Source organism: Protopterus annectens, chromosome 2.part2, assembly GCF_019279795.1.
Source record: "Protopterus annectens isolate FY-2018-M chromosome 2.part2, PAN1.0, whole genome shotgun sequence".
In the NCBI taxonomy this organism is placed as follows: domain Eukaryota; kingdom Metazoa; phylum Chordata; order Ceratodontiformes; family Protopteridae; genus Protopterus; species Protopterus annectens.
In genome coordinates this window covers 8,544,260-8,568,403 of record NC_056730.1, presented here as the reverse complement: position 1 = coordinate 8,568,403, position 24,144 = coordinate 8,544,260, and the positions used below count along the sequence as shown (strand labels likewise).

Genomic DNA, 24,144 nt, shown 5'->3' with positions numbered 1-24,144 from the left:
ACAGCCTCCAAGTCTGGCAAAATAATATGAACTTTGCGTAAACACACACAAATTTATGCTGAGCCTTTTGATAAAAGGTTTATTTTATGTTACATGACAATTTTTAATGAGTGACTAATCATCTGTTCTTCACTCTGCCTGTGCAGCCCCCCCCCGACATTCTTCCCACATAGAAAATGAAATGCTTCTCTCTCTCTCTCATTGCAGTATTCAATTACAACTAATGTGCAATCTGATGTACATTCACTGACATAAGTATTTTGCATCTTTATCCTCACCAACTATACTAAAATCCAATATTTTAAAATATTTTAAATTATAGATTTGCTCAAGGATTTGGCAGCATCAATTTGTGAAATGTTTATTTAAATTGTATATCTGTGTGCATACAGAGTGTGGATTTGTGCAAGTTGGAAATGCATCATTTATTTAATATGAACATATCTTTAAAATAATCAGTGTCCTGGTACTCACATGTCACACTAGAGAATGGCAGGTTGTCTTTAGGAAAAGTTTGTTAGTTTTCACTTAGGAGGCTACAGCATAAATAGTACCTTTTTAAACTGAGGCATTCATTTTTTGCAGGCTGGATATACTATATACCTTCTAGTAGCTTGCTACCAGTTATGAGCCAGACAGCTACACTGAGAAAAATATATTCACCTGCTGCTGGGATAGTTGCTGTGTGGCAGACACACCACATGGTTTCACATGTAAAGCAAGGGAAGGAGGACTTTTAATATGTCATTATGTCTTTTCAGAAAAGTTCATAAGTGGTTACTAGGGATGTGTGGTCTAGGAGACCATTGAAGTCTATTCCCCAAAGTGCTGTCTAGTTAAATAACTTGCTCAGCATCATAAAATAGCAAATGGAAACTGAGAGAATCAAACCCTGGACTTCAGGAAGCAACATGCTTTAGTAGTAAAAAGATATTACATATCTTTGCCCCTCTTCTACTGTTGCTGCTTTTAACTATTTTATATCTTTACACAAATTATAATTAAAGTGTGATTTGCTCTTGCAATTTGCAATAACGTTAATGCAGTCTCCTCCCAGCTATAAGCTTCCCCATTAGGTGTAGCTACCACCATCATACCTTCCGACCTTTTAAAGTAAGAAATCTGGACAAAGCCACAAATAATCGGGGACACAAGCCCCAAAACAGGGACAGTTTTTAAATATTGCTTTTACAAACTTACACAGTTAATAGAATAACAGTTTATGTGTGTTAGCATGAATTTTCTGAAGGATATGGAATCTGAAACTCATTATTTTTTTACTTCTGTCCTCAATGATTTGCAGTGATTTGGCAGAAAACCACAATTTTATGAGAAACAGATGAAAAATATAAGACAAAAATCTGGACATTCTGCATAAATCTGGACAGTTGAGAGGTATGAGCACCATTAATTACAATCCTGAGAGATAGTAGTAAGAGATTCATCTCAGAAATACTGCTAAATACATTAAGGATTGACTTGTACTAAACACCTATACTAATGCCAGCTATTAGGTTACCTTCCAACCTTTGTGGAACGACACATCTGTAGTCACAATGGGCAGTGACTACATGGCACAGGAAAAGACAGCCAAAAGGATCCTTCTACTGGTGCCCAATGCCAACAGACAATCAATATCCAGTTCTACCCATCATTTACACATATAGTTCTGTTCCATAATTCAGCGTTGGAAAAGCACATGTTTGCTGAGACATAGCTCATTGCTTAGTGGCGGAATCAGCAGCCCCACTCTTCCGCAGGGCAAAAAGCCCTAAAATAACTAAACTTCATCAGGTTTACCCACCTCTCTTTGTTTCCTTTCTCCATTAACCAGTAATTCTGAGTGTACAAATTAAGCAAAAGTGTACAAATGTTTATGGACTGGTGTACGAAGTTTATAAGTTAGACCCTTATGGGTTTGTGAAATTATAGTACATAGTGTATGGACAACTGCGGATAACAGTTTCCATCGGATGGCAGTGCCTATAGGGAAAAAAAATTGTACATCTAATCTACAGAATCGGGTAAAAGAATGCTAATTAGCAGAGGAGCATCAACAGAAATACACCACATGCAAAGCACAGAAACACCTTCATCAGGTACTTTTAATAGCAGCGGGGATGACATCAACCATCTCATTTAGATAGGGTCTTCCATGAAATTCCAGCAAATAAAGAAGAGAGAACAGCACGGCAAAAACAGGTATTTTTAACAGGTAAAATATTTAATGAGTAAGCGCTTTCACGTCTCGATGGACGCTTCTTCAGACTTCAATACAAGGTAACTAAAAAGAATGCAATATATAGATGCAGTAATAAAATGAAACCAATTAAGGATTCATCATCTCTTAAAGGGGCAAAAGCCTTATTAGTCAACACATTAAAAAGGAGAACAAATTCTCTCCTGCATATATAGTTCTGTATGAATAGTAATTTCAACACTAAAAGATATGTCTTCATATATATATATATATATATATATATATATATATATATATATATATATGAAAATATAACAAAATATATATAAAAAACTACATATAAAAATATATATATAAAAGCAACTTTTTATATACATATCATAAAAACAGTCTTAAATATAAAAAAAACATATAAATCAATTTAATGAAGACAAACTTCCTAAAGTTATTAATGATTTAATGGCCTCTCTGCTAAGAATGGTTTTAACTCTACTTTATAATTGAGATCAAACCTCTTGTCACCTTGCATCCTGATTATCCATTTTATTTCTCTTTGCTCTGTCTGGTTTTTGAATTGACCTAACCTACTTGTCCGATGTACTTTACCAAGCACTAAAAATAGAAATCTATGAGTAGTACCCTGCTGCAAAATGTGTCTGGCTAGTGCATTCCCCTCATCTTCCTTATTTATAGCGTAAATGTGTTCTGTAACTCCATCCCTCAAAGTACGATTTGTCATCCCTATATAAAAACATGGGTATTTTGTACAGTAGGCTAAATAGATAACATCTCTGCTCTTACAGTCAGCATAGTGTTTAAACACATACATATAATCCGTTGAAGGGTGTGAAAATCTATCTTTATTACACATGTACTGATAGTGGTTACATCGTCTGCAACCGAACGTACCTTGTCGTTGTGATTCAGCTCTTTTATCAACAACCTTAGTGTCATTATAGCATAATAGTCTCTTGAGGGACTTATTATTACAATAAAAAAAACGGGCTGTTCTCCAACTATACCTCTCAACTTCTCATCGGAAGTGAGTATCTGCCAGTTATTATTAATAATTCTAAGCATAGCTCTATTGTTGCTAGTATAGGGTAGCACCATTCTACATTTCTGCGATATATCTGAACTATTTACATGGGGGTTACAGACACCAATCATATGACGATTACTGAAAAATGGTCTCCCTTTATTAGATCTATCTATAATCTCTGGTTCATCAAGCCTTCCACATTCAAATGGCTTATAGCCTCTATCCATAAACTCATCTTTTAAAGTGGCTAGGGCTCTCTCACAACTTGCCTGTGAGCTTGTGAGTCTAGATATCCTTAAATCCTGACTGTATAACATTTTTATAGATGTACTGAGGATGCATGCTTTGCCTATGAACGAGAGTATTTCTCCTGCAATCCTTCCTATATATTTCAGTATATATCCTTTCACCTTCTTTCATCACAGATACATCTAAAAACTCAATTATTTCAGTGGTCCATTTTGCAGTGAATTTAAGAAACAAAGTAGTGGAATTAACATATTCCAAAAAACACTGTAGTTCATTCATACGGCCACTCCACACAAGAAAAACATCATCTACAAAATGCTTGTAGTATGGTATAAATCTAGAATAGCTCACATTGTTCTTGAATTCTTTTTCTCATTGTGCCATCACCAAATTTGCATATGAGTTAGCGCATGGGGTACCCATGGCTAATCCATTGGTTTGAAAAAAATATTGACCATCAAAAGAGAAAACATTATTAGTTAGAACTAAATCTAGGAGCAAACAGTACAACTGAATTTTATCTCCAGGAATATTACTACACCTAAGAAACTCTCTAATAAATTCAATTCCTGCTTCATTTGGAATCTTAGTGAAAAGTGACACTACATCTAGAGTCACAAGGATAATATTAGATTCAAAAGTATCAGAAAACACATAGCTTGATAGTGTACATAAAAAATCTTGTGTATCTCTCAAAATAGTATCAGTAGTGTCAACTAAGCATCTTAATTGCTTTTCTAGATAAATAGAAATTGGTTCAGTTAACCATCCTTGGCTTGACACAATGGAGGATCTAAACCATCCTTATGTATTTTTAGGAGGCCCCTTATACTTGGAACATAAGGATTTTCCACTAAAAAATATCTGTAAATCTCAGGGTCAATCATATCAGACATGAATTCATATAGAGTCGCACGCATATCACAAATCAATTTATTCAGTTGATTATTACTAAACCTAGAATAAATGACCTGATCATTAAGCATTTCATTCCTCTTCCTATAATAATCTGTAGTGTTCGTAATGACAATTGCGCCCCCTTTATCAGCAGGGCATATAACTATCTCATCATTATTTCTTAGCGACTGTGATACATCAAATTCCCTTGTAGTTAAATTGTAAAAATCCTGTTTCTTTCTATTTAAATTAGTGAAATTAATGATATCCCTTTCACAGGCCTTCTCAAAGGCTTCTACTAAGGGATGTAAAGCCGGAGAAAAAGTAAACGGCTTTTTAAAATCAGCAACTTTATTATTATTACCATACAATAGCGTGAGCAGTACATTGCTACAAAACTTCTTGATATCAATGATATTATCTACATTACCACTGTTCAACGAGGGAATAAATGACAAACCTTTGTCGAGAAAAGAATGTTCATTTCTAGATAAAACATCATTCGAGATACTACGTGCTAGTCCGGGTGTAGTCTCGTCCAGGCCTCCTTGTTCTGCATTTTGTAGTCTTGATTCTCTTCTGAATTCGTCCTTCTTTCCCTTCACCTGCTCTCTGAGCTCGTCTGTTGATTTCTTTGCTGTTTTATGGGTAGCGGAAAATGGGTAGCACTAGCCAGACACATTTTGCAGCAGGGTACTACTCATAGATTTCTATTTTTAGTGCTTGGTAAAGTACATCGGACAAGTAGGTTAGGTCAATTCAAAAACCAGACAGAGCAAAGAGAAATAAAATGGATAATCAGGATGCAAGGTGATAAGGGGTTTGGTCTCAATTATAAAGTACAGTTAAAACCATTCTTAGCAGAGAGGCCATTAAATCATTAATAACTTTAGGAAGTTTGTCTTCATTAAATTGATTTATATGTTTATTTTTTGATATTTAACACTGTTTTTATGATATGTATATAAAAAGTTGTTTTTTATATATATATTTTTATATGTAGATTTTTTCTATATATTTTATATATATATATATATATATATATATATATATATATATATATATGAAGACATATCTTTTAGTATTGAAATTGCTATTCATACAAAACTATATATGCAGGAGAGAATTTGTTCTCCTTTTTAATGTGTTGACTAATAAGGCTTTTGCCCCTTTAAGAGATGATGAATCCTTAATTGGTTTCATTTTATTATTGCATCTATATATGGCATTCTTTTTAGTTACCTTGTATTGAAGTCTGAAGAAGCGTCCATCGAGACGTGAAAGCGCTTACTCATTAAATATTTTACCTGCTAAAAATACCTGTTTTTGCCGTGCTGTTCTCTCTTTTTTATTTGTTGGAATTTCATGGAAGACCCTATCTAAATGAGACGGTTGATGTCATCCCAGCTGCTATTAAAAGTACCTGATGAAGGTGTTTCTGTGCTTTGCATGTGGTGTATTTCTGTTGATGCTCCTCTGCTAATTAGCATTCTTTTACTGGATTCTGTAGATTAGAGGTACGATTTTTTTTCCCTATAGGCACTGCCATCCAATGGAAACTGTTGTCCGCATTTGTTCATGCAGTATGTACTATAATTGCATAAACCCATGAGGGTCTAACTTATAAACCTCGTACACCAGTCCATAAACATTTATACACTTTCACTCTTCTTCATATGTACTCAAATCTCAACCATGTGACTACACCATCAGGATGGCAATGTACCAGGGCACCCCTTTCTCCTCCTCTTCATCTTGTTGCGGTGAGTGAGCAGGCATATGCATACATGGTAGCTGGTAGATGGTTGGAAGATTCAGAAACAGATGTCAAAAATCAAGTATTTCCTGGTCTCCTTTGACTGGTAACTTCAAAACTGAAAACACATTTTTTTAAACACTACATTTCTCTCTGACCTGGACACTTGCATTTTGGAAGAAGCTGTAACTGTCAGCTGTCTTTGTAGGGCCCCACATGTTTCTAAATGTAAGTCACCATCACGCATGTGCCATTTTTTCAGTTATTAATTTAAGATGCTTTCCTGTTTGTAGAATGGCTGCTAAATTACAGAAGAAAATATTTTCTTTGTCAGAGAAATGGAGTGAATATGGCAACCCAAGTGATTTATACACCAGGGAAACATTTGAATGAAAAAATACCTTACACAACTTTTCTGAAACAGTGGCAACAAGCTAAGGCTGCTGAGTAAGATGTTATCATTACAGGTGTACCTGCACCTGCTATTACAGGTACATGCCTGCAGACATATACACAGGGAAGGAACGGGATCAATGCAAACAACGGTTGGCAAGTGGATATGACAATACACTTCTAGACAAGTGTGAAGGAAGCAGACAACATGGTTTTCTAAAACAGAAACAGTACAATCTAAATATCACTTCCAGAAGCAACTGGCTTAGTGATTACAAAACAGACTACTGTGTTCTGAATAGTTCATGATTTACGGTGGTGCAGCGGTTAGCGTTGTCGCCTCACAGTAAGAGGTTCTCTGGTTCGATCCTTGGCTGGGGTGTTTTCTGTGCGGAGTCTGCATGTCCTCCCTGTGGTCTCATGGGTTTCCTCTGGGTGCTCTGGTTTCCTCCCACATCCCAAAGACATGCTGTAGGTTGATTGGAAACTCTAAATTGGCCCTAGGTGTGAGTGTGTGTGTGTGTGTCTGCCTTCTGTGGAAGGTTGGCTGCCGGGCTGGCAACTCGACACTGTACAACTCCACTGCCAATCATTAGTGGACAGGTGATCCACTGTGGCGACCCCTAACTGGGAAAAGCTGAAAGAAGAAGAAGATAAAAATATGTGACAGAAACAAAGGACTGAGGAAGTCAGGTAACTTATTCAAGATCACGTGATTGGTCAGTGACTGCACTCAGTTCTAACTTGCTTTTTCCTAGCTTATGCTTTTCGTTCAACAGTCATTAAATAGAAATACTTTCTTACACACCTTTGCCATATGACGGCAGTGGCTTACCTTTGTGATGGGAGCTTCGATGGTCATGGAGTGGATGCGTGCCATGGAGGAATACCTACGGTTTTGTAAACTTGGTGCTGTAGTCAGACACAATTAAAAGATTACTGATCACAGTTTCGCTGCAACAATCAGTGATAAACAAAAACAATTAAGTATTTATAACTAACATTACTTGTTACTTAAATAAAGCCCTTATGTAACTGTTTACTCCAATGATCACAGCTGAACACTTTCTTAATGTCAGATGTGCATACCAGTCATGGTCAGGCAATTGTAAACACTTATGAAATCCAAAACTTAAAAAAAAATCAGGACAAAGAAATAAACAGATATGATAAGCTAGTCTGGTAATGAAGTCTATATTGTAATATACAGCTGGTATAATGGATAATATTTTGCAAATGTCTCTACATTTGAACTGATTATATGAAGAAAGGTGTGTGGGGGGAGTTTAATCTCTTAAACTAGATTGGAGCTTGCCTCCACATAAAATCAGGTCTCAAATTCTACTGCAATGTTTCTTTTTCAGTCAGGTACAGAATTCAAATTTTTTATGGTCTCACCAGGTCATGGACCCACTCTATCATAGGTTCATAGGTTGGTACTAGGCTATCAGCCCTAGGGCCTATGCAAGCCTAGCCATAACAATTCCCTGGATATTTCTTCCCACAATATTTACTTCTCTGGGCCCCTGTCTAGCAGGGCGACTGACATGATCCCCGGGGTAAATTATATCTCCCATCCAATCATCTAGGTTCCTTTTGAAGAGGGCCAATGAGGCGCTCTGCTTGACATGTATGGGCAGTCTATTCCAGAGTATCGGGAGTCTCTGGGTCAGGAACCTATCCCTCCAGCATGTTTTGTTCATTGTGATGACAAGGTTTAGATCCCTGGAGCGTGTGGCTCTGAGGGATTGGGATTTCTTTAAGTCGAGCATGTCCAACAGCTCAGGGTTTGACATGGCCTTGTATGTTAAGCAGAGATCGCCTCTGAGTAGACGATATGCCACAGAGTTTAGCTGGAGTTTATTTAGACGGTCAGCATATGACTCGCCACCTGTGTCCCTAAGTCTTTCATCACACTTTCATTGTTTAGCGTCCTGCCACCTATGTGGTAATTCATGGGTACATGTTTTTTTCCAAAAGGGATAACTATACATTCTTGGCATTAAGCTTGAGCCCATAGCTCTGGCACCAGGCATCTGTTTCTATAAGGCCTTTTTGTAAAATATCTACATAATTTGGGGATTCAGTAATGGCTCCCAGTTTGCAGTCATCTGCAAACTTTGTTAGCCAGAGTCCCTTAGTGTTGGCCTGTACTTCAGAGAAGTAGATGCCAAACAAGAGTGGTCCCAGGACTGAACCCTGAGGTACTCCACTTGTCGCTTGTCTGGAGCTGGATTTGGAGTCAGCTACTTTTACAGTCTGGGTTCTGTCAGTAAGCCAGATGGCAACCCATCGAGTGACGTAGGGATTTATGCCCAGCTTAGTAAGTTTGTCTATGATTCCAGAGTGGGGGATGGTGTTGAAGGCCTTGGCGAGGTCCAGATAGGCTGTGTGGCCACCTTACCCTCGTCCACAGCTCTGGAGACTGATTCGAAGAAGTCAATCAGATTCAGGAGACAAGATCGGCCCTTCACAAACCCAAACTGGGTGGGGTCCAGTGTTTGAAGGTTGCCAATGTATTTGTTTATAAGTTCCATGATAATGCGTTCCATGCCCTTGCAGATCAGGCCTGTCAGACTGATGGGACGGTAGTTCCCGGGATCCAAGGCGGATCCTCCCTTGTGGAGCGCGATAACTGTAGCTGTGCGCCACTCAGTGGGCACAGAGCCTGAGGTGAGGCTATGATTAAACATGACACTTAGGTGAGGTGCCCGTTCATTTTGTAGTTCATCTAGTACACAGCCTGGGATGTCATCTGGTCCCATGGATGCTTTATTCTTAGCTTTGGAGAGTGCGGTTTCTACATGTGTGGCTGTGATTATCGTAATTTGGCAATCTTTTGGTATTGAGTTGGGCCCTTTAGGGGGTGAGAGGTGTGTGAAGTTGGCACTAAATCGATCTTCCAGGATATTGGCAATATCCTTGGGATTAGTATATTTAATGCCATTCTGTTGTAGCTCAGAGCAGATCTGAGCATTGCCATTTAAATTCTTGACATAACTATAGAATGCCTTGTGGTTGTCTTTGTGGAATCTTTGGCAATTTTATTTTTGTAACTAGCTTTTGAGGATTTTATGAGGGATCTCAGCTTCTTACTGAGGCTGGTGAAGGAGTTTTTTGCATCCTGGGATTTTCCTCTTTTCTGCAACAGTTTCTTCCTTCTGTTGTATAGTTTGTTTATAGCAGGGAACCACCAGATTGGCTTCCTTTTTTTGGAGAAGAGCATCTTGGTTCTATTTGGGATAGCACGATTCATGCATGAGTGGATGTGCTCATACAGTGCCTTAGTGTAAGATTCTGCAGTCAAACTTCCAGATCACGTCTGCATGGGTGTTGTGAAGTTTGTCACTTCTGAGTTCAGTAGCATGAAGTTGGCTTTGGAGACGTTTTTTAAGGAGGTTTCCTTACTGGGGGGTGGGGTTGGGATGTGGATGTCAAAGGTGATTTGCTTATGGTCAGACCTGACTAATGATGGGGTGACCAATGGTGTGGAGCATCTATCTCCCATGTTGGTAATGACCAGGTCTAGGATATTGGCTCCCCTGTTGGGACAATGGATTAGTTGATCCAGGGCTTTGGCATTTATGAATTCCAAGAACCATTGGGAAAAGGAGTTGGTACCTGAGTAGTTTCCCAATTAATGGCAGGGTAGTTGAAATCACCCAGTATTAGGGTGTTTGGTTGTATCTTAATATTTTCCAGTATGCTTAGAAAGGTGTAGTGAGAATCTTGGGGCATGGTGGGGGATCTGTAGGAAGCTACAATTTGGATTGCAGTCTTACCTAGTGTTAGTTGCACCTGGAGAATTGCAGATGCATTGTGTTGGGCAACTAGCCTGGAGGTGTGAATATCCTTGGTGAATATGGACACTCCTCCACCTTTAGTGTTCCGGTCTTGGTTTTGTGGCCGAAAAGTGTGGTAAGAATTGTAGCCTGGTATTGCAACATGGCCATGTTTGAGTTTATCATAATAAGAACTGACTTTCCATGACATGATAGGACAGATTTTTACTCACTATGGTGCTATTAAGACTAAGGTATATGAATTAATACAATGCATCTCAGCACATTTCTTTTTATTAGGGAAAAGGAAAGACGGTATGACACAAAACAACAAAAATATTAGGATGACTGGGCCATTCCAATGCGCTTTAAAGTGTTATAGCTGCTTAGCCATAGCATATTAATGCAGTTTTAAAAGTAATTCTGTACTAGTTTTGAATTAGACTATTTCACAACAATACTCTGCACTTGCACTTAGATATTCCTTAGGCTAGAAGCAAGAAGTCTGATGTTATTCTATGAAACCTGTACTGCCTTCAGAGTCTCTGCGTTTGCAGGCAACATATTAAAGGCAGCCTTCATGCAGGGGGAATAAAAGCTTCCAGAAAAATCCCACTGATGTATTTTACTATGTTCCTTGTGTAATGCTTAAGAAACAAGTATTGAATAATGAATATACTGTATGTAAAGTCCTATCACCTACCAAGCTGCTATGTTTTAAAAATATTGTATTATTATTATTATTATTATTATAAAACTATTTGTGAATAGTCAGCTTCCTGTAATTTATTTTTCTCATCCATGATAAGCCTGAATTCCTTGCATACAGTGAATAAACCCCTAATAGGTGACTTAGGGAATGATGTTTCAGCAGTTTATGGATGTTTTTTGTTAATATTTTCCTTAATTTCCTGACTTCTTCCCATTCCATAAATGTCCATACTCTTACTTACTGGCTACTTATATATTACTTTAGAATCTATTACTTGTCTTAATATACAATATTCACTACAAAGATTTGATATTGACACTATCTAGGCCTTATTATAGAATCATACAGTTCTAAACAATCATATCTGTTTAATATTTTTTGTGGGGAAAGATAGAAAGACTGATCTGTTCCTTGTATACTTTTTTCCTAGTGATCTATCTACATGTATACAAATTTGTTACAAATATTACCTGCACTCAGAGATGTCTGTATGTTTGTCAGCAATAAATCTAATTATCTGTTTATTTTTTCAGTCATATTTTTTTTGATCAGGTTTCAAAATAAGATGCAACCTTTTACATTAACAAATTAAAACACTTCAAACCCAAATTAAAACGACACCTTGCTGACTGCTGCCTTTGCTCATATACTACACCAACATAATGTGGTACCTTCAAGCTTCTAGCATGTCTTTATGAGACCTGGTTTACAGGCACCTTCTGTACAAACCACAAGGCGTGTGCACAGCTGCAATGTCTTACCTCCATTTCTCCACAAATTTCTCTCTTTTTTTCCTTCAATTTCCCTAAATTCCACTTTTCCTTCTCCTCAGTCTTCACCAACTATTCCACCTACCACAATTATTTCCCTTACTCAACATTCTTTTTTTCCATTCTGTAACATAAATTTATATAATTTTAATGTTAGTTAAACTAAATATTACTGTCAAAGATCTCAATATTAATATAATTTCCTTAGAATTCTGTATATTAGACCATTACTTCCTTAGAAATCTGCATGATAGATCATTATCTTATGTTGTCCCTTGTTTTACCATAATGTTTTCATTAGAACTGTATATTATTACATTAATATATGTAATTGTATTCTCATTGTTTGGAGATTTTCTTCCCAGGCTTCCAATGAAAAGGGGGTTTTCTTGCCCAGCAAGACTATCCTGGTCAACAAAAATAAATGGATACAAACATTAGCCATCCTTTCTTTCATTGTTACAGTCCTGTGTTGATATTTGCCAATGTATGCATCCCTGTACTGCATTTCCATACCTTTGTCACAGTATGTAATGTACTCTAACACCATGGTCCCGATTACAAAACACTTGGTCTCTGTGTAAGTGACAACTTACAATGGGAGGAGGCTGAGAGCAGATGTTTTGGATTCTGATCCCTGTAGTAAGCCTGTTTATACATAGGCCTTACATCGAATTAAGTCATTTACACCGAGAGAAAGTCTTTCAAAATCAGGGCAGACTTGCACTGAGAGCAACTCTTTTGGAACTTGGCCCAATGCCTTTTCTGTTCATTTGCAGTCATTTACTCTTTTCTTTAAAGTAGTTCCTTTAGAAATAAATATTTATTTAGTTTTTGCTGAGCTGTAAAAGTTAAAAATGAATCATGCTTGTCCATTTCCTCTTATTTATTTTTTATAACATACAGCACTCTCTTTTTTAGCATATTTTTCAGTCAAAATTCAGACTAACTTGTTCCATCTTTATAGGACCCATCTTTGTACTCACTCCAGTCAGACCATCCTATTTAGTATTTATATATGTTGTTTTGATACATACTTCTCTAGTAGAGTTTCGTTACTCTTGTTACTACCTCTCTTAGCCTCAATGACAAAATATGTTTTGCTACCAGTTAATTTTTTGATATTGGTACTCAAATGCAGAAATGCATGGGAGATTTTGTGTGTGTGTGTGTGTGTGTGTGTGTGTGTGTGTGTGTGTGTGTGTGTGTGTGTGTGTGTTGTAAATACATTCAAAATGCTTATTTTTATTCAAAATGGCATTGAGAGACATTATTCATTAAAGTGTCTTATATCCAGGCTTTTCCCAAAATGTAAGTTTGAATACCTTATGATAAAGAAATAAGAACAGAAACATTCATTTTCAAGTTGAGGACTGTTGAATGCAAGTCTAAAACAAAACATACTGTAGTCATGACGTGTGGCCAGACTCTATAACCAGCTGCCATCTGCTTGCATACGATCACAAGCTCAAAACAGTTTCAAGAGAAATCTTAACATTCATCTCCTTAACTATAAAGTCTGTCCATGCTCTGCTTCTTCTAGTTAATAATTTCTGCCCCCCCACGTCCTTCTCACAAATCATGGAGTTTCTAATCTCATTAGTAACTCTAGAATGTTACTCTTTTCATAAACTGTATCTGTTGATGTGAACTCTGAACCTCTTCCTTTCTGTAATGCCTGTTAAGCAGATTAAAAATGCAATCCCCTCATCCACGTTTGCACTCAAATCTCTAGACATTTACATGTTTCAGTAACTTTGGAGCGCTATTAACATTAAATTATTGATCTTTTTCTCCTGTACTCCTGATCATACTGTTTTACAACTGCTTTATCCTAACTACTTTCTTCTTCACTGCAATCTCCCATTTTGACTTTTCCTTCTTTGTGAAATGTTACTTGTCACACACACACACACACACACACACACACACACACACACACACACACACACACACACACACACACACACACACACACACACACACACACACACACACACACACACACACACACACACACACACACACACACACACACACACACACACACACACACACACACACACACACACACACACACACACACACACACACACACACACACACACACACACACACACACACACACACACACACACACACACACACACACACACACACACACACACACACACACACACACACACACACACACACACACACACACACACACACACACACACACACACACACACACGTGCGCGCACACACACACACACACACACACACACACACACACACACACACACACACACACACACAATCCTTATTACATCACTTCTAGTTTAACCTTGCTTTCAGTGCCAGTTGCACCTATCACGTTGCGTAACACAGCTTTTCCTTACGCCTTCTTGCTTCCCACCCTTTTACTATAATGACGTTCTCATTGCAGTGGATGCACCTTTTCATTCCATACCAATAAATTTGAATGCTGAGCTGATATTGCTTTATCTAACCTTGCATTATATGACTACTTGTGTCAACCAATTTATAGTGCACATACTTTTTTTTCATTTAGTATTTCATTTGAGAATATTGTTGCATCTGCTCATACAAATTTGTTTTTAGATTGCATTGCCACATTATTCACAATCAATGTATTTATCTTCAGCTGATGGTTAGCCTTATGTTGTACTGCTGTAGCTGCAGATATTAATTAAAACATAATTAATTACATATATATTTATATATATATATATATATATATATATATATATATATATATGTATGTATATGCACATATATATGTATACACACACACACACACACACACACACACACACACACACACACACACACACACACACACACACACACAAATATATATATATATTACACACACACACACACACAGATATATATATATATATATTACACACACACACACACACACACACACACACACACACACACACACACACACATATATATATATATTACACACACACACACACACACACACACACACACAAATATATATATATATATTACACACACACACACACACATATATATATATATATATATATATATATATATATATATATATATTATACACACATATATAGTACATTCCAGTCTCTGTTTAATCTGACCTCACTATACTTCATACATTGGATATGCTCACAAGCATAATATCTTTGCAAGTTTTTTCTCATACTAATTCTGTTTTAGAAGCTTTTCTTCCTTGGCCTTCACTGAAAAGGGGTTTTGCATGATCTAATCGACCCTTCCCTGTAACCAAATGCAAACAAATAAATAAATAAATGAAAATCACATTAGATAAAAGAAAACAGATGGGAAAATATTACTAAGGTTGCAGGAGTGCTGAAACGACTACCAGACTGGCAGAATAGAATGATTATATTTAAGAAATATTTTAGTTTATGTTTGAAAGTGTTCCCTATATTCTTAAAAATAAAAACACTTCCTGATTTACGACATAAAAGGGGAAAGTGTAAAATGCCATACAAGTCACAAATTTCAGCTGACGCTCAGGAGCTATAACTGGGGCTAAGACTGACACTGAACATTTGTGATTAGCACCTTGTCCCTGGTAACAAATTTAAATAAAACAGGCAAGCAATAATGCTCGACAGGGTGCATGTTAGTGTAAATAACACACACTCTGGAGGGCATTATTGCATTTAGAGACTGGCCTGTATGTGTTGTTTTACTTACTTATTTATATATATTTTTATTACTATATTACGTTTATATATTTTGATGTAAAATAGTTTCTCCACCAAATGTTTCAAAGTTGCTGTAGTATATCTAAATGGTGTTATAAGAAGCATTTTACATCCAAAATATATCATTTGTAAAAAAAATCTAGATTGTTGATTTAGTTTACTGCTAAGATTTGTGGTTTGTTGCTAGTCGTTGGGGATTGAAGTCACTAAATAATGACATATATTTGACTTTTAGACTTTATTTCCTTCAGAAAATTCATGTTAACACAAATCCTGTTGTTTAATTTATTTTGTGATATTTATAAGAATGACATTTAAAATCTGTTCTTATTTTTGAGCTTTTGTTCCCTCCTTTATTTCAGGCTTTATCCAGATTTCTTGAGCTAAAAGTTCGAGATGTACGCAAACCTCGTATCTGCTGCTGCCACTGCTCCATTGATCTCACTGTCTAGCCCTCTCTCACACACACACACACACACACACACACACACACACACACACACACACACACACACAGAAACATAAACACACACACACGTGCACACAACACACACACAGAAACATAAACACAGACACGCACACACACACAGAAACATAAACACACGCGCGCGCATAACACACGCGCATACAATGCACACCCACACACACGCGCGCACGCGCGCACACACACACACACACACACACACACACACACACACACACACACACGCAAACATAAACACAGACACACACACAGATGCAAGTTGACAAGGTCCATTTATGAGAACTTTTGTCAGGGACTATTTCAACTACCCAGACATCATGATTTCATATTGTTCAAAACTTTTGGTTTTGACTCAATAATTGGTCTGTTTCATTGGCCATTATTGCCCAGTTTCCACGTACAATCGTTTCAGTCATCAGGACGTGGTACTGCATTTACTTCTTTTTACTCTTATAACTGAAATTTGTTTTTGGCTGATATACATGTTTAACCAGTCTTTTGACCTTGACTAATAGTTAATGTGATAAAGTTCTACACCTGATAAGACATTTGGAGGGTCTGAGGGAACTGTTGACGAACAAATAAATATTGGACCTAGTACAAATGTATTAAATATTGCTGATGTAACATTATCTAACTCTCAAACCACTTTGTTGAATAAAGGTCTCTCTTTTATACCTGTTTTTTTTTTGTTCCAGAAGATACATTTGCACAAGATGTTATAGCATTTTGCAGACTGCTCAATTTAACATTGTATTTTCATGATAACAATTCTGATGGTGCAACTGTTGACAATTTCAAATACCACAAATCCACCTTTGTCTCACCCATGCATCCTTGTGTGAGTCTTTTCCTTAACCGAACCACTATCTGAATTCTTAACTAAACATCTAAAACCATTATTGAGATGGGTAAGATTCAGAATTCAGGACACCGCAGAATTTCTAGGTATCATAAATGAAATGCAAATAGAGGACAATTGGCTGCTATGCACATTGGATGTTAGTGCATTGTATACCAACATACCACACTGGGCAGGGCTAGATGCCATAGAATATTGGTTACACAAATCTGAGTTATACAAACCTGGCTTTAACACTTTTCTCATATGTCTAACTAAACACGTTCTTACCAAAAATGTTTTCTTCTATGGCCAACAATGTTATCTCCAAGTACGGGGTACTGCAATGGCTGCATCATTTGCTCCCATATATTCAGATTTATATATGGCATACATAGAAGAACAAATCATCTATGATGTTACACACAATATTTACTTGGGGGAAATTGATATTTGGCGTAGATATCTGGATGATTGCTAGATGGTGTGGAGGTCTGATGTGGAATACCTGATGGAATTTGTTGAGTATCTCAATGATAACAAATGGGGCTTACAATTCACCATCAACCATGACCCACACAAGATTACATATTTGGATGTGTTGGTTACAAGGAATGAAGACAACACTCTTCGTATGGAAGTATTCAGAAAATACCCAGAATACAACACCTTACTCCACGCATCCAGCTTTCATCCAGCACATATCACTAAAAACATCCCCAAGTCTCAATTCATTAGGATGAGATGTATTTGTTCAGATGAAAATACCTTTGAAGTCTTTCACAAAGATTTGTCCAACAGGTTTCAAGAAAGGGGTTACAGCATGGGCTATGTACATACAGCAAGCAAACATGCTGCAAATTTAGATAGAGAGGACCTTCTTAAATGCAAACAAAAATCACGAAATACAAACAACACTTTATGATTCATCACTACATATGGTAGGAATACCAACAGAGTCATTGATGCCATCAGATGACACTGGAATACGCGCGCACACACACACACACACACACACACACACACACACACACACACACACACACACACACACACACACACACACACACACAAACACACACACACGCACACACACACACACATGCGCACACACGCACACACACGCATTCACACACGCACACTTATACAGCGTTTTGCACGAGGTTTCTTAAATCAGCTGTTTGGGGCTTGTCTTAGTCATTTCAACCGAATCTGTGCTAGTTGTCTAATATACTGCAATTTTTGCCTGAATCCTACTGGATTTGTTCAAACTAGGATTTCAACTTAGTTGTCTGTCTCATTCGCTTATCTAAATGTGTACTGTGTTGCGCGTATTCCAGTGTCATCTGATGGCATCAATGACTCTGTTGGTATTCCTACCATATGTAGTGATGAATCATAAAGTGTTGTTTGTATTTTGTGATTTTTGTTTGCATTTAAGAAGGTCCTTCATTTAAGAAGATCACAAACTAATCTCGCTGGAGGTCCTCATCCCACCCCCACCTGAAATAAAAAAGACCACAGTAAAGAACTTCTCAAAAGCCGACTTCACACTTCTAAAGACTAGTGTGGTCTCCTTTAAGGCCCCCGAGCTGGCGGAAAACAGTACTCAAGCCGCTGAATCACTTACAAATGCCTTCTACCAGCACCTGCAGGACTGCATGGATAAGGCAATCCCAAGCAAAACAAAGACTCTTTGTACCAAAGGCAAGCATCCAGTCTGGTGGACCCCAGCCATAAACAAACTCTACAACAAAAGGAGGAAGCTACTACAAGATAGAGCAAAATCCTTAAAAGGTAAGACACCCTTGATCACTATAAGTAAAAAACTAAGAGCTCTCATAAAATCATCCAAAGCAAATTTCGAGAGAAAAATAGCTAAAGACTCAAAAGACAATCATAAGGCCTTCTTTAGCTATGTTAGAAACCTAGGAGGAAACTCCCAGATATGCTCAGAACTAGTTCAAAATGATGTGAAGATTACTGATCCTACAGACATTGCCAACATACTGGCTGACAGGCTCAGTGCAAACTCCCCCCCCCCCAAAAGGAGAGATATCTATACCAAACGATTGCCGCCCCTCAAACATCTCCAGCGCCCAAGTGAGAACTGCTCTCTCCAAAGCAAAAAACACAGCATCCATGGGACCTGATGGTGTCCCCGGCTGTGTGCTCCACGAACTCAATGAGGAATTAAACCCACAGCTAGGACAGCTGTTTAATCAAAGTCTTACCTCTGGATACGCACTCCAGGAGTGGCGCACTGCAACTGTGGTCCCACTTCACAAAGGCGGTGCCTCCACCGACCCTGGAAATTACCGCCCATTAGCTTGACAAGCCTTATCTGCAAAGCCATGGAGAGGATCATAATGGACCTCATAAATAAAGACATAGGGAATTTGCAGACTTTGGATCCAACCCAGTTTGGCTTTGTCAAAGGCAGATCATGCCTTTTAAACTTGGTTGACTTTTTCGAAACAGTCACCAAAGCCATTGATGAGGGAAAGGCAGTCCATACAGCCTACCTCGATCTGGCTAAGGCCTTCGATACAATACCCCACTCGGGTATCATGGAAAAACTCATCAGCTTAAATGTTAACCCATACATCACAAGATGGGTTGCAAACTGGCTGAGTGACAGAACCCATAGGGTCAGAGTTGCTGGCGCCATGTCAGACTCAAAACCTGTCACAAGTGGTGTCCCACAGGGCTCAGTCCTGGGCCCACTCTTGTTTGGCATCTACTTTTCCAAAGTACAAGCAAACACAGGAGGGTTATGGCTGACAAAGTTTGCAGATGACTGCAAACTGGGCGCCATAGTAGAAAACACATCTGACACAGATATCCTTCAGAAGGGTCTCACAGAAATGGATAACTGGTGCCAGAGCCACAGCCTAAAGTTAAATGCCAAAAAATGCATAGTCATACCCTTCGGGAAAAACAAGGTTACCCCTAGCTACCAAATAGGTGGCAATCCACTGAGCACAGAAGAAGTTATCAGGGACCTGGGGACCCAGGTTGATAGTAGTCTGTCATTTGACACCCATGTAGCTAAAGTAGTTAGGAAGACCTTCTACATTGCCCACCTTATCATGAAGGGATTCTCATCTAGATCAAGGGAGGTTATAGTCTCCCTTTACTCATCACTCATCAGACCAATGATTGAGTACGATGCCCCATTCGGAATGTATCTGACCCAACACTTGCAGCAGCTGGAGAGGCCACAAAAGTTCCTCACCAAAAGGATAAAGGGTCTCAAAAATCTATCCTATGCTGCCCGACTGAAAGAACTCCAGTTCTATTCAGTCGCTTACCGCTTGCTCAGAGGTGACCTTTGCCTAACATACAAGGCCATGTCAAACCCAGATTTGATGAATATGCTTCACCTCAAAAATCTAGATCCATCAGAGCCACAAGGGCGGGAGACTTAAACCTCGACACGGCTATTAATAGGATGTGCTGGAGGGATAGATTCATCACCCAAAGACTCCCTATGCTGTGGAACAAAATCCCGGTACATGTGAGGCAGAGCACCTCGCTGGCCTTGTTCAAGAGAAATCTTGACCAATGGATGGGAGATCGCAGATATACCCCAGGGATTACCACAGTGTCACTGCTCGACAGAGGCACAGCAAAATAATGGGTATAGTTCCCCATACTAAAGGGGTGGCGTAAGCCACAAAACGATGGGCTAGGCTTGTAAATGCCCTCGGGCAGATAGCCTAGTATGAACCTATGAACCTATGAACCTAAGCGCTCAAACCATTATAAAATTGCACATATGGAGCACCTACTCTTCCTGTTTGAACTTTAACATAGTCGCTAGCCAAGGTTCATTCAATGCAACTTGTACCAGTTGCTTAAATTTAGTCGGGTAATTAATTATTGTCTGCTCATTTAAATTAACTCTGTGCACTAGGAACTGTTTAATCATAGTTTTACCTATCTGTGCTTTGTCTGTGACATTAAGGTATTTGAAAGCGTATAACTTACTATTTCATCTTAGCTGCTATATCCATTCATTTGCAAACTTAACTGTGTATGTTTAAAAACGATCTGCTTGTGAACTCTTGACTCCTGTACTGCTGCTTCATTACATTTTTCTCTCTCCTAGCATGTTCTAGCTTGGGCTCCGGCCTATTCTGCTCTAACCTCCAGAATGTACCCTACTGGACGTACTTGCTAAGAACCCACAAAAAGGAAAATTAAATCAAAAACTGAAATCCCATCTGCTCCGAGTGTCATTCCCAGCAAGGAATTTTAGTGAAAGTATGTGTACTGCTTTAACATTTTGTAATAATTAAAGATAGTACTTAATTTTTACTAGGTCGCAGTGTGCTTCCCTGCCAGGTTAGCCAGCAGCCAAAACTCCCCCTTCTTTTGTCACTTAATAACCCTATTCTCCCTTTTATATTTATACCCCCATCCTGAACTACGATAGCTCCCTCCTTCCCCTAACCTGATATCTCCCTCAGGGGACTTTGCCACATCAAACTGACTGGCCACTAGGTGGCGCTCCTCTACCATCTTGCTGTCTCTACTACTTTACCTACTCTTTACCTTATCTCCCCTACACAGTTCCTTGGCATCTCTTCCTCTGCTCACTCCCTCACTACTGTCCCAGGACTACCTATCCACATTTCACCTACAAACACCCCTTCTCTATCCTTCATAAAGCCTCTTACCTTCTTCTACTGCCTTTCATCTATATATCTACCCACGACTCCACTTCTCTGTAAGTCTTTCAACCTCCTACACATCACTGCAAACTTACCTTCTGGCTCTCACACCCTACTGATTGTTTTCCTCACATTCTTCTTCTTTTGGCTCTACCCGCTCCATTTGCCCTGCGGGCTCACTCCGCTCCCCTACCCTGCCCCCAAATTCCACCTGCCCCAGCACCTCTACATTTATTCTTCACATACTCCTCCCACCCATATCAATTAACTAATCACAGTCCTCTCCTTATTACCCCTCTCACCTATATGAATTAACTAATCATAGTCCTCTTCTTACTACCCCTCCCACTCTTACTCCTCCCACTCTACTGTCCTACACCCTCTCTACACGTAATCTCCTCCTCTCCTCTCTGCAAATTAATATAACCTCCTCTACTTCTTTACCACTCCTCCTCAACTAGCCTGTTCACTTCCACTACATTTCTCCCTTCTTTACCCCCCCCCCCATTCTAAATATGCCCTCCCAAATCCTCTATACTATCTGGGTCCCTTGCTCCCTTCTTGTACTACTAATTCCTTTTTATCATGCTACCTCTTACTCTTCCAAAGCTCCCCCATTCCTACCTTCTACTCAAACTATCCCTTGCACTCACCTGCAACCTCTTCGATTCACTCACTTCCACTCCATATCCTCCTCTCTTATTCCACCTAACCTACTGCAGCTATTCCATCCCAAACTCTTCTCCACCTCAACAAAACCTTTCACACTTAAACTACTGCTAGCCCCAAACAAATTCCTACTATACAAACCTAACAGGCTAAAAGTTATCTCCAGTAATGTCCTAGCCTTATCTGGAGATATCCATCCTAACCCCGGCCCCTGCCTTATTACAAACAACTCCTTCCCCCCACCACCTACTTCTCCTACTACAAATAACCCTTTCCCCCTTCCCCTTCTTCTTCTGCTTTCTCTCTTAACACTCTTAAGTTCTTCACTATCAATGCCCAGAGCTTTAACAACAAAGTACACCAAGTACAAGCTTGGATTAACCACAATCAACCTGACATCTTAGCCATCTCTGAAACCTGGCTAAAACCCCATATTGCTGACTCTGAAGTCTTACCTCCTGGTTTCCACATCCTCAGAAGTGACCGATTAAATAAAAAAGGTGGAGGCTCTGCTCTAATCTACTCTAACCTTCTCTCCCTAATCCCTCTTCAAATCCCAACCCCACAATTCAAAAATTGTGAACTAACAGCTAGTCTCCTACGATTGAATAAACATAAGAATATCTGCATTACTTCCTTATATATCTCCCCAGATGACAACATCTCTACCCTTGAAAATATTCTTCACTGGGCCTCAACTGAAATAAAATATGAAACCTACATTCTAGGCGATGCTAATATTGATTGGAATAAAATCAACATGCCTTCCCCCTCCCTATCCATTAACCTCTACAACTTCACCCAAGTAATCCATTCAACAACTCGTCCTAACAAAAAACACCCCCAGGGTCCATCATAGACTGGATTCTAGTCTCCCATCCAAACAAAATAATTCTCTCTGGCACTATCCCTGACACCTTTAGTGACCATCTCCCTGCTTTCATTCATCGCTCAGCTAACTCCACTCAATATCAACACCACCACATTCAAACTTGTAATCTTAGCAACTTTAACCCCACAATTTTCTCAAACATTTTTAAACAAATTAACTGGCACATCCTAAATACTTTTCCCCTTGACAATGCTGTAGAACATTTTAACTCTGTCTTCCTAAATACTCTTAACTCCCTAGCCACTCTAAGAAACAAACGAGTCAAAGCCAATTCTGCTCCTTGGCTGACCAAAGAAACAAAATAAATCATGCGTCACAGGGACAAATCCTGGAAGCTTTATCAGAAAAATAAAATGTCTTCTACCTTGCTCCAATACACCCAACTCCACAACCAAGTAAAAAAACTAATCACCTTGGACAAAAAAAAAACTACTATAATAAACTTCAGTCCAACAATAATAAGAACCCAAAACAATTCTGGAAATCAGTTAATTGAATAATTCCTGTGCTGACCCTAGTTTAACTGACATAGAGCTGAGCTCTCACTTCAACACTTTCTTTACAGAATCCATAGCTAAGCTAACCAAAACTTTCCCAAACAATAATCCACCCAACTCTCCTTCCTCAACACCTAACAACCCTAATAACTGTCCTTTTAATTTCCAGCTCAAACCAGTTTCAACCATGTTTATAAAAAGGCTCTTATCCAGACTAAAGCCATGCTCTAATGCACCTGACAACATACCCTCCTCCTTCCTCAAATGTGCTACCGAAGGTATTGCTCTCCCAATCAGTATCCTAATTAACAGATCCTTAAAAGAGTTGTATGTACCCAAACTTTGGCATTCAGCCTACATTCTACCTCTTCACAAAGGAGGCAAAAACACCACTATTTCCAACTTCCTCCCCATTGCCCTACTCTCTCCAATATCTAAAATTCTAGAAAAATGTGTCTACCACCTTTTGCCTTTCTTAACTCAGAATCACCTACTAATATCCACCCAACATGGCTTCCGCCCTGGCCACAGCACCATAACTGCCTTACTA

At 38.7% G+C, this 24,144-nt stretch overlaps 1 protein-coding gene across 4 annotated transcripts in view; it reads right to left on the bottom strand.

Annotated features, from left to right (window-relative positions):
* The window catches only part of PDE8B (phosphodiesterase 8B), a 2,824,882-nt gene that overhangs the window by 189,316 nt on the left and 2,611,422 nt on the right, over positions 1-24,144 (bottom strand). For all 4 annotated transcript variants that reach the window (XM_044063695.1, XM_044063696.1, XM_044063693.1 and 1 more), the window contains one exon: positions 7,373-7,449. In XM_044063695.1, the coding sequence (XP_043919630.1) occupies positions 7,373-7,449 (77 nt within the window). The remainder of the gene's footprint in view (positions 1-7,372; positions 7,450-24,144) is intronic.